Source organism: Neoarius graeffei, chromosome 9 (assembly GCF_027579695.1).
Source record: "Neoarius graeffei isolate fNeoGra1 chromosome 9, fNeoGra1.pri, whole genome shotgun sequence".
NCBI lineage: Eukaryota > Metazoa > Chordata > Actinopteri > Siluriformes > Ariidae > Neoarius > Neoarius graeffei.
In genome coordinates, this window is record NC_083577.1 from 22,097,433 (window position 1) to 22,109,505 (window position 12,073).

General features: G+C 41.4%; 1 protein-coding gene across 1 annotated transcript in view; it reads right to left on the bottom strand.

Annotated features, from left to right (window-relative positions):
* The window catches only part of cntnap5a (contactin associated protein family member 5a), a 207,715-nt gene that overhangs the window by 18,517 nt on the left and 177,125 nt on the right, over window positions 1-12,073 (bottom strand). Inside the window, exon 17 of the mRNA XM_060929196.1 lies at window positions 9,215-9,439. Coding sequence (XP_060785179.1) covers window positions 9,215-9,439 — 225 coding nt within the window. The remainder of the gene's footprint in view (window positions 1-9,214; window positions 9,440-12,073) is intronic.

Consider the following 12,073-nt stretch of genomic DNA (forward strand, 5'->3'; position numbering starts at 1 on the left):
TCTCCAGATATAGTGCCAGTCAGAGTGCCTTTTATGCAGATTTATAAAAAAAAAAAAAAAAACAGAGCTGCTGCTTGCGCAACTTCACTATAAGCAGCCACACTAAAAGTGGAACCGTCATATCATGTTTTGCTGAATAAACCAAAAAATAGCCAAGTTATTATTTTTCATTATATTGCAGCAAAATATACCGGTATTCAGTTCACCATATAACGTAAATCTTCTATTCTTTCCACATTCACTGGATATGAGCAATCACACTCTCTGATTGGCTACTCGACTACTAGGATATCAGCTCATATACCATGAGTAGAGAAAAAAAATGGTGCCGCGTATCAAGTCAGATATATCACTTTGTTATCAAGTATTAAAAAAAAAAGGTAAATAAAAATATATATTTTTCCCCCAGTATCTCCTGTTCCACACTCCAGCCCAGTCGGTGGCAGTAATGCACCTTTAAGATGGTTTACCAAACACCAAAAAACCCTAAAGAAGAAGAAAATAGCGGAGCGTGTTGCTGAATCAACCGAAGATGAAATAAAAACTCTACTCGAGAACAAAACCCCAAAAATACACACACAAAAAAAGCAACAAAATATGGAATGAAAGTATTTCATAGTAAGAACGTATATGGGTCTGTCTCCGAAACTGGGTACTGTGGGGGTCCCCCACTAAATATACTCACAGTCAATAAACTATACGGTTTTGAATGGTGATGTTGGTTTTAATTTGAAATAAAATGATGAAAGAAATAATCCAGATAAAACTAAATCTTTGATGTGAATACCGTATTCAGAATTTGGCAAAAATTCTGCAAATTTGTGGAAAAATGGCGGCTTGATCTGGGACATGATAAATGGTCGACTACATCGCATTCCCTTAAAAAGGTTGTAGTCCACTGAAAAGTCTACAGTTATCACTGATTGTATCACTGATTGTAACTTTACACACCTAAGGATTGGTGTGCTCACAGAATAATCATAACCGTAATAAAACATCATGCAAAATATTTCATCACCGTTGTAACTCCATTTTCCGCATAGCCAAAACCAATACGATCGTGTGTTTTGATCTAAACGGAAAGCCTCAGGGTCGAGGTCACGACCTCACCAAAAGCAGTAACTTAAAATCACTACGCCATATACAAATTTAGTTATAAATCTGCGATTTTGTTTTTTAAAACGAAAGCTGAAAGTTAGGTACAGAATATGTTTCTTACAGAATATGTTATGATGGTAGCTGGTCTTGTATGAATTTCTGAGCTATAAAATGAGTTGTGGTCTATTTTTTACCGTAGCGTGTTATTTGTGTGCGGGGAAGGACACACATTAACAATTTGCATGTGTAGAATGGAATTTTCCACTCCGACAGTTAGAAGTTGATCGTGCTTCCATTTGCGGTCTCTCTGTTACGCGGGTGATCTGTTCGGACGTTATCACTGAAAAGGTGAGTTTTGACAGTTTTATTTTGCTTTAGTCTTGCAGTATAAGGCAATAGAATGTTTCTTTTTCATCTTACTTTCATATTTCGTAGTGTTTGCGTATTTTTGGCCAATATTCTGCAACCATGGTCAATTCAGATCGAACTTTTGATAGAATCTACGGCCAGTCATTTTGCCCCGCCCCCGCCTCGCACTCCGTCCGGTGCGGTAGTGATGTCCCGTTGCTCGCGCGCCGCAGCAGAGACCCGCGCGACCTTCAGCCGGTACAGTCGCTGTTCTTTTACCACCGCCGTTATTCTCATCTTTCCGGTGTGTTCTTGATTTTTCCATTGTGTCCTATTTCGCCATATCAAATACCCAAAATGTATCATATTATTCATATTTAAGTGAATAATCAATTCAGTCATCATAACTTGGCATTTTTAACCCAAGCAATCAAAAAGAGGAAATTTATTCAATATTTTCACTCCTCTGTGAAGGAGGGGCTTTAATTCTTCATGATGGAGTTATTTTATATGGAAATCAATTTTACAAAAGCATTTGAATTGGAATAAAAAAAAAATTTCCACAGTGGAGGCCAGATAAAGCAAGATACTATCTTTATTCTTATTAAACATGACAAAAGAAACATTGAGTGTTAGGCAAATGCAAAAAAAAAAAAAAAGTAAAATTAGAAAATTTATTTTTTGACCATAATGTCCCAAATGAGAGACCAGTTTCTGAGACGGACCCATATATATTTTTTATTTTTCAAGAATTATTATTATTAGAGCATTTTTCACAACTTGCTACTGTCATTTCGCCGGTTTGTCTCATTCTCATCTCATCTCATTATCTCTAGCCGCTTTATCCTGTTCTACAGGGTCGCAGGCAAGCTGGAGCCTATCCCAGCTGACTACGGGCGAAAGGCGGGGTACACCCTGGACAAGTCGCCAGGTCATCACAGGGCTGACACATAGACACAGACAACCATTCACACTCACATTCACACCTACGGTCAATTTAGAGTCACCAGTTAACCTAACCTGCATGTCTTTGGACTGTGAGGGAAACCAGAGCACCCGGAGGAAACCCACGCGGACACGGGGAGAACATGCAAACTCCACACAGAAAGGCCCTCGCTGGCCACGGGGCTCGAACCCGGACCTTCTTGCTGTGAGGCGACAGCACTAACCACTACACCACCGTGCTGCCTCGCCGGTTTGTTTACATTCTAAATGGAAATGATTTTGTCGGACGTTTCGTATCCAGTTTCTTATTTATCGAATTTGCAAAGAATAAAAATAAAAATGCTTTGTTTCTCAAAATCCAGTGAATGTGGATAGAAGAAAACAGTTATTCCATTCAGTCTCGTCGTACACGGCTTATAGCTATCAGCTCATGTACGACTCGGTTTCATAGAATAACTGTTAAATATTTGCTTATGCGTTTGTTTTTCTCTTTTCTCGCTTACTCCATGAGCTGTGCCCTGATTGGTCAGGAGGTAAAAGAAAAAAAAAAAAGATCACATTATGTGACCTAGCAATTTTCTTTTTTAACAAAAGTTAAACATGTTAACAGCGGCACAAGTTCCATGTTGAACGCAAGCACAAGTCCTCTGACAAAGAACTGATGATATTTCTACAATCAGTAATCCAGCCTCGATACAACACTCATTGATGCTGTTAAAACCAACTCACCAAACACCTTCCTTCCTCCCAGAGCTTTCTTGTTTGAGTTTTGAGCTTGAAAATTGCTGTACTCCTTCCACTAATATGTGATGTCACTGTGGTAGGTTGAGCAGATAAGGTTCAGGGCCTTACCCAGGGGCCCAACAGTGGCAGCTTGGTGATTGTAAAGCCAAAGTCTTAACCTGTTGTGCCACCTCTACCCCCTTTAAGCTACTCTTGATGAGATTCTGCTGAACCCATTCCCACTCCACTATAGTCACAGAACTTAATATCGATCTTCAGGCTTGTAGCTTCAAACGAACTTCCTGGAAGTTTGTGAGAGTGAACTTTTCTGGAACCCCTGCTGCTTGGACTGTATATTATGGGCAGGATGGAAATCTGAATAAGCTGAATAAGCCTAAAATGTTGGGGAAGTCTATAGAAAGTCAATGGGTGCTTATTCAGGTATATGATATATGATATGGTCTTAAAGGTAGACTGCCTTTCAGATTTTTCAAGTGCAGGTCATAAAAAGAATTTTCCCTGACACCCAGTTTTTATTTTTGTTTAGTGGACTGAAAGCTACTGAATCCGAATCACAGACTTCCAATTTTATTAGTTTTTTAAAAATAGAATAATTAATGAATTTAGGGCCACGTGGCCCTAAATTCTCCGCTATTTTTTCCTGCTTCACCATGCCGCAATACAAGATACTACAGTGGTGCTTGAAAGTTTGTGAACCCTTTAGGATTTTCTATATTTCTGCATAAATATGACCTAAAACATCATCAGATTTTCACACAAGCCCTAAAAGTAGATAAAGAGAACCCAGTTAAACAAATGAGACAAAAATATTATACTTGGCCATTTATTGAGGGAAATAATCCAATATTACATATCTGTGAGTGGCAAAAGTATGTGAACCTTTGTTTTCAGGATCTGGTGTGACCCTCTTGTGCAGCAATAACTGCAACTAAATGTTTCCGGTAACTGTTGATCAGTCCTGCACACCGGCTTGGAGGAATTTTAGCCCATTCCTCCATACAGAACAGCTTCAACTCTGGGATGTTGGTGGGTTTCCTCACATGAACTGTTCGCTTCAGGTCCTTCCACAACATTTCGATTGGATTAAGGTCAGAACTTTGACTTGGCCATTCCAAAACATGAATTTTATTCTTCTTTAACCATTCTTTGGTAGAACGACTTGTGTGCTTAGGGTCGTTGTCTTGCTGCATGATCCACCTTCTCTTGAGATTCGGTTCATGGACAGACGTCCTGACATTTTCCTTTAGAATTCGCTGGTATAATTCAGAATTCATTGCTCCATCAATGATGGCAAGCCGTCCTGGCCCAGATGCAGCAAAACGGGCCCAAACCATGATACTACCACCACCATGTTTCACAGATGGGATAAGGTTCTTATGCTGGAATGCAGTGTTTTCCTTTCTCCAAACATAACGCTTCTCATTTAAACCAGAAAGTTATATTTTGGTCTCATCCATCCACAAAACATTTTTCCAATAGCCTTCTGGCTTGTCCACATGATCTTTAGCAAACTGCAGATGAGCAGCAATGTTCTTTTTGGAGAGCAGTGGCTTTCTCCTTGCAACCCTGTCAGACACACCATTGTTGTTCAGTGTTCACCTGATGGTGGACTCATGAACATTAACATTAGCCAATGTGAGAGAGGCCTTCAGTTGCTTAGACATTACCCTGGGGTCCTTTGTGACCAACTATTACACGCCTTGCTCTTGGAGTGATCTTTGTTGGTCGACCACTCCTGGGGAGGGTAACAATGGTCTTGAATTTCCTCCATTTGTACACAATCTGTCTGACTGTGGATTGGTGGAGTCCAAACTCTTTAGAGATGGTTTTGTAACCTTTTCCAGCCTGATGAGCATCAACAATGCTTTTTCTGAGGTCCTCAGAAACCTCCTTTGTTCATGCCATGATACACTTCCACAAACATGTGTTGTGAAGATCAGATTTTGATAGATCCCTGTTCTTTAAATAAAACAGGCTGCCCACTCACACCTGATTGTCATCCCATTGATTGAAAACGCCTGACTCTAATTTCAGCTTCAAATTAACTGCTAATCCTAGAGGTTCACATACTTTTGCCACTCACAGATATGTAATATTGGATCATTTTCCTCAATAAATAAATTAAGTTCAATATTTTTGTCTCATTTGTTTAACTGGGTTCTCTTTATCTACTTTTAGGACTTGTGTGAAAATCTGATGATGTTTTAGGTCATATTTATACAGAAATATAGAAAATTCTAAAAGGTTCACAAACTTTCAAGCACCACTGTACGTCATGCATCACACAGTGGTGGAGCCATACAATTTTCTAGGGGTGGCCAGACTGAGACCATTGTTCACACAGGGTGGCACAGAAACTGATATCTTCTTGTTATTTTTCTGTGTGGCAAGTCGCTGTAGGTCTAGTGGTGTTTCTTGGTCACTCATTCATTAATTTGGGCAGGCAGTGACTGCCATGCAGAATTACATCATGAAGACCTGCATAATAAGTTTTTTAATGTATTACTAAGCTGATAAAAAAACAAAAATAAAAAACACTTAAACAGTTGTGAAAATTGTACCTTTTTAATTGGTGATGACGCTAAGAGAAGGTACTTATAGGTACTTATACTTGTGACCGTGGCATTTTTTAGAATTCCGTCCGTGATTCGGAAAGAGGAAACTCTGAGGCTTAGTACGGAGAGGAGACAAGGGGATCAGGACACTGTGTCCAATGACCATTTCGTCCAAAGCCTTTTTTAGATGCACTATCAATTATTTCAAGTCTTCCTGTGTTCACAAATGAAAGCCCCTTGAGAGCGCTGCTCCGTGCCTAAAGATTTAATATGATCCAGACAGCTTTAAAAATGAATAACTCGGCCAACGGAGCTCACAGCAAAGCCAAATTTTACAGGCACCTCCCACTTGGAAAGAGCATAGTCTCGGGTAGGTAGGACCGCACCTCGGCCTGGGATTCGCAAACAAAGCCACCGCGAGAGCGCTGATCTGCGCCTAAAGATTTAACATGATCCAGACGGCTTTAAAAATGAATAACTCAGCCAACGGCGCTCACAGTGACCCAAACTTTACAGGCACCTCCCACTAAGCCTCCCCCTTGGAAAGAGCACGATCTCAGGTCGGTAGGACCACGCCTCGGCCCGGGATTCGCAAATGAAGCCTCCCCCAAGAGTGCTGCTCGGCACCTAAAGATTTAATATGATCCATACTATGGCACTCATTTGCTTTACAAAAATGTGTTTTGCTTTGGTCAAATCCCATTGAGAATTCCTCCTTTTTTCGAACAAACAAATACCTGAAATATAAAATAACTGATAGTGCGTATGAAAAAGGCTTTGGACGAAATGACCTGTATTCGTACTCGATGGTCGGTAGAAGCGTCTTACGGTATCTTCAGAAAAGCCTGACTTTTTTAAATAATATGGGTCAAAACCACACATATCTATCTTCGCTCGATCGTTCAAATCGTGGTAATACAGAGAAAATTCAGCATTGTTTACAGACATGTTTTCAGCAGCTGCCATCCTAGTTGCTTTGGATATCCACCATCATGGCGGACGCTCATGACGCAGCACGTTTTGATCGCGGGGTTGCAAGTCATCTATAGACAGCTACTTGTTCTTCTTCTGTAGTTGTGTTGGTGGTGGTTGATATTCAAGTTGAGTGTATTACCGCCACCTACTGTTTGGGTGGAGAACTACTGGTTTAAGAATGCGCTGCTTCCGTATGGGAATCACTGCATACAGACATAGTTCCGCAAAAATGTTGCCGGAGGGGTGGCCAGAGGTTAATTTAGGGTGGCCTTGGCCACCACTGGCCACCCCTTGGCTCCGCTTCTGCAATCACACGGTGGGCTTTCCCCGTTCGTGCAAGGCATTGTGGGATACAAATTTGAAACAGGAGAGAAAGACGGAGGATGTGAGTGTGTGAATGAAACGTGAAAAACCGACTACAGTAATGGAAAACGAGAAGAAAAGACGTGGCAAGCTGTGATGGCAAGCTGTCCTGGCCCAGATGCAGCAAAACAGGCCCAAACCATGATACTACCACCACCATGTTTCACAGATGGGATAAGGTTCTTATGCTAGAATGCAGTGTTTTCCTTTCTCCAAACATAACGCTTCTCATTTAAACCAGAAAGTTATATTTTGGTCTCATCTGTCCACAAAACATTTTTCCAATAGCCTTCTGGCTTGTCCACATGATTTTTAGCAAACTACAGATGGACAGCAATGTTCTTTTTGGAGAGCAGTGGCTTTCTCTTTGCAACCCTGCCATGCACACCATTGTTGTTCAGTGTTTTCCTGATGGTGGACTCATGAACATTAACATTAGCCAATGTGAGAGAGGCCTTCAGTTGCTTAGAAGTTACCCGGGGGTCCTTTGTGGCCTCGCCGACTATTACACGCCTTGTTCTTGGAATGATTTTTGTTGGTCGATCACTCCTGGGGAGGGTAACAATGGTCTTGAATTTCCTCCATTTGTACACAATCTGTCTGACTGTGGATTGGTGGAGTCCAAACTCTTTAGAGATGGTTTTGTAACCTTTTCCAGCCTGATGAGCATCAACAACACTTTTTCTGAGGTCCTCAGAAATCTCCTTTGTTCATGCCATGATACACTTCCACAAACATGTGTTGTGAAGATCAGACTTTGATAGATCCCTGTTCTTTAAATAAAACAGGGTGCCCACTCACACCTGATTGTCATCCCATTGATTGAAAACACCTGACGAATTTCACCTTCAAATTAACTGCTAATCCTAGAGGTTCACATACTTTTGCCACTCATAGATATGTAATATTGGATCATTTTCCTCAATAAATAAATTATTAAGTTCAATATTTTTGTCTCATTTGTTTAACTGGGTTCTCTTTATCTACTTTTAGGACTTGTGTGAAAATCTGATGATGTTTTAGGTCATATTTATGCAGAAACATAGAAAATTCTAAAGGGTTCACAAACTTTCAAGCACCACTGTATATCACAATGAGCAAATTTCAGACGGAATTAAATTTCACCGATTTTATGAAACCGAAAGGCCGTCTAGCTTTAATGCCAGTCTAAATAAAACAGTGACTAGTTTTTGCCAGGTTTTCTTTCTGGACCTCTCCCATTCCTTGCTTTCTGTGCACTAATATATGAGTATGTATATGAGTATATGAGGCTCTGCTGACTTGAAGACCCTTGTTTTGAGTCCATCCTTCCATTTTCCATTCCTGTGACTACATGCATGTTCTCAAACTTTTGCTTCTCTCAGGAATATTTACATCCAGTTCCATCCAACTTCATACAACGATACAGGCTATTAGCTGCAGTAGGCCTACTGATATCATCTCACAATCTCCTATCTCTTTTTCATATCGCGATGACTAATGGAGCATTTCTTGTGCTACCCAGGGAATATAAATAACGCTGAGACAAAAGAAGAAAAAAAAGGACCAGTGAGGATCAACTGGCTGTATCTCGGCTATGTGAAAGCTTCAAATCCAGCTTCAAAATGCGTGCCCTTAAAAATGTCTTCATACCAGTGTCTGTTACCATATGTGTCATGGATGTTAGCACCAGTAGGGAGAGTTCATGACAGGAAAGCACATCAAAACGCTGTCCTCCAGCAACGCGAATCAACAGTCACCTTGTCATGGCGTTTAGGCAAATGGGAAATTTAAGCTTCAGTGGGGCACTTGAACGCAACGTAAATCACATTTAATGGGTTCAGCTGTGAGGCTGCACTCGTTTACAAAGAGACTGTTTTAACCGCAAGGCTGCCTGAGCTGACATTTTGAATAGCTCATGATTACAGTGCACACTCAAGAAGTCAATGGCCTCATGGCACCTGTCTAATTAGTGAAAGACAATATCAATATGAAAGTTATAAACCTTTCATGGGCTAATTGTTCTCAACCCTGAGCCGAATGTCCAACACACTATAGGTGATGACATGCGATCTTTCTTTCATTAGCATTGTCTCACGGTTATTGTGTGACAGAGCCGGTGCTAAATTGTTGAGCTTCTTAAAATGTTAGATACTATTCTAGAGCGACAACGTTTCTCTTCGACCACTAACGTTTATTCCACTTACCGTTGCGGGCGAGGATAACCGCTACGTACTGCTGGGTGAAGGTGTTGACGGTGAGGAGCATAGCAGGACTCTGTGTGGTGAGGAAGCTGAGCGCCATGTTGTCTCTGGACTTGCTGTATGCAGAGGACGAGGAGGAAACCTGCGCCGTTCTGTTTTGTATGACGGAGAAAGGCTCTTGGAATGTGTATGTCACTGAGGAACCCTTCTCGAAGGACACCGATACCTCTAGAGGGGGAGAGAAAAAAAAGCAGATTTCTTAGCAGATAGATTTGTATTCAAATGGAGAACCATATCTCAGGTTTGGAAATCTGTCCACTTTATGGGATTTTTTTTTTCTTCTCTAAGACCTGGGCATTTAGTGGCATTTACTGTCAAGCCACAGCTCCTAAAACAAAGACTAGCTGGAGCAGCAGTGGAAATAAGTGTGGGTTGCAGGAGAGATACAGTAGAACTGAAATAGCACTTTTACAGAAGCATTCAGAACTTTTACTCTGAGACTTGAAATTGAGGTGCACTCAGGTGCATCCTGTTTTCTTTAATCATTGTCAAAACCTTGATTAGAAAAACAATAGCCATTGACCACAGACCTGAGAGACAAGACTGTGTCCTAAGCTCCGACAGAAACAACATGCCTTCCATCATTACCTCCACCAGCTTTGTTACTTCGACCAACTTTATTGAAGGAGGTTATGTTTTTGTCTCTGTTTGTTTGCCTGTTCCCAACATAACTCAAAAAGTAATAAATGGATTTTGATGTAATTTGGTGGAAAGGTGGGCCATGGGTCAAGAAACAATTCTTTAGATTTTGGTGTAAATCCGGATATGTATGTGGATCCAGGATCCAGATATGTACGCGGATCCTGGAGTGTTTTTTTTTTTTTTTTGTCTGTTCTCAATGTAACTCAAAAAGTAGTGAACGGATTTTGATTAAATTTGAAAGAAAGATGGGTCAGGGGTCAAGGAACAATTGATTAAATGTTGATACAAATCTGCATATGTATGTGGATCCAGGATCCAGATATGTATTCAGATCCAAGATCTTTTTGTCTGTTCCCAACGTTACTCAAAAAGTAGTGAACAGATTTGGATGAAATTTGGTGGAAAGGTGGACCATGGGTCAAGGAACAACTGATTAAATTCTGATGCAAATCCGTATATGTGGCTTGGTGGAGGTATGCTCTATATCAACTGCCCTTCTAGTTTATTTAATGAAAGACTTTTAAACCCGTCCTAGAACTGGAGCTCAGTCAAAGGGCTGAGAACCATGGAAGTGACCAAGAACTCCAAATGGAACTCAAGATGGAAGAACCCAATCATGAGAAGAACATAATCAAGTTTTTTTGTGGCCGACTGACCATGTAGAAGCCTCTCCTGACTCAAAAGCACACCAATATCTCACTTGGGTGAACGTTTGGCAAAAAGCACCAAGATTGTTTGGCCACAATGAACTGAATACCAAGAATTACAACTGGGGAAAACCAAGCACCACTATTTTTTTTTTTTTAGTAGCAGGACTGGAAGGCATGCCAGAATTGAGAAAAGGGCAAGAAAGATCAATGAATCAAAGTACAGTGACATCCTTGAGGAAAACCTGCTGAAGAGCTCTCAGGACCTCAGACTGGTGCGAAGGTTCACCCTCTAACATCACAAGGATCTCAAACACAAAATAAGGCAGGGCTGGCATGGATCTGAACCTGATTGAATATCTCTAGAGCAGGGTTCTCCAGAAAATCTTTAGTAGCTGGCTAAAAAAAAAAAAAAAAGCAGTAGGAAGCTCTGGAATTTGCGCGGTAATGCTAGGGGACTCTGGGGGCATGCCCCCCGTGAAAATTTAGAAATTTACATATTTTCTGGTGCATTCTCAGCTAACAAGTTATTAAACATTTCCCTGTAAAATACTTGCAAAATATGTGTGAAATTTCCCTCCAGATGTACGTGTGCTTGGGTTTCTCAGTTCCCCTCTGTTGTACACTGCCTGGCTCTGCAACATAACTACATGGTGAGCTTATTTGGTGCATGACATTATTACATTACATTTTCTAAAATATTTTGTGAAAACTGAGTGAAATCGTCTGCAAGAACCAACTGCATCTTTCCCGTCGTCTGCTACGGTATGGTCACGTGGTCCGGCTCAGCCAATCAGAGTGCGAGAATAGATAAACAAATATGGCGTCGCTTCCGGTCATGCTCAACCCAAATCGAAGACAATTTCATGATAGAATAATTGGATTTGCAGCAAATTATGGGCAGCGGAGATGATATAAATCGCTTGAACATTGAAAGGCAAGTTCTGGGATCGAGTAGCCGGTGCAGATCGTCTGTGTAGGCGGAGAAAACCACCGGTCGCTGGCGATTGTCGACATCTCTGCTCTAGAGAGACCTGAAAATAGAGAACAGCCCTCCCTGCAATGATCCTCAAACAAACTGATCAGGCTTGAGAGGTTCTCCAAAGAGACACTAGAGAATATCCACAAATCTCAATGTGCCGGAAGTCTGGATACTCCATCCATTATCCATAACCACTTATCCTGTGCAGGGTAGCGGGCAAGCTGGAGCCTATCCCAGCTGACTATGGCCAAGAGGTGGGGTACACCCTGGACAAGTCATCACAGGGCTGACACATAGAGACAAACAACCATTCACATCTACGGTCAATTTAGAGTCACCAGTTAACCTAACCTGCATGTCTTTGGACTGTGGGGGAAACCGGAGCACCCGGAGGAAACCCACACGGACACGGGGAGAACATGCAAACTCCACACAGAAAGGCCCTCGCCGGCCATGGGGCTTGAACTCAGAACCTTCTTGCTGTGAGGCGACAGCGCTAACCACTACACCATCGTGCCGCCCAGTCTGGAT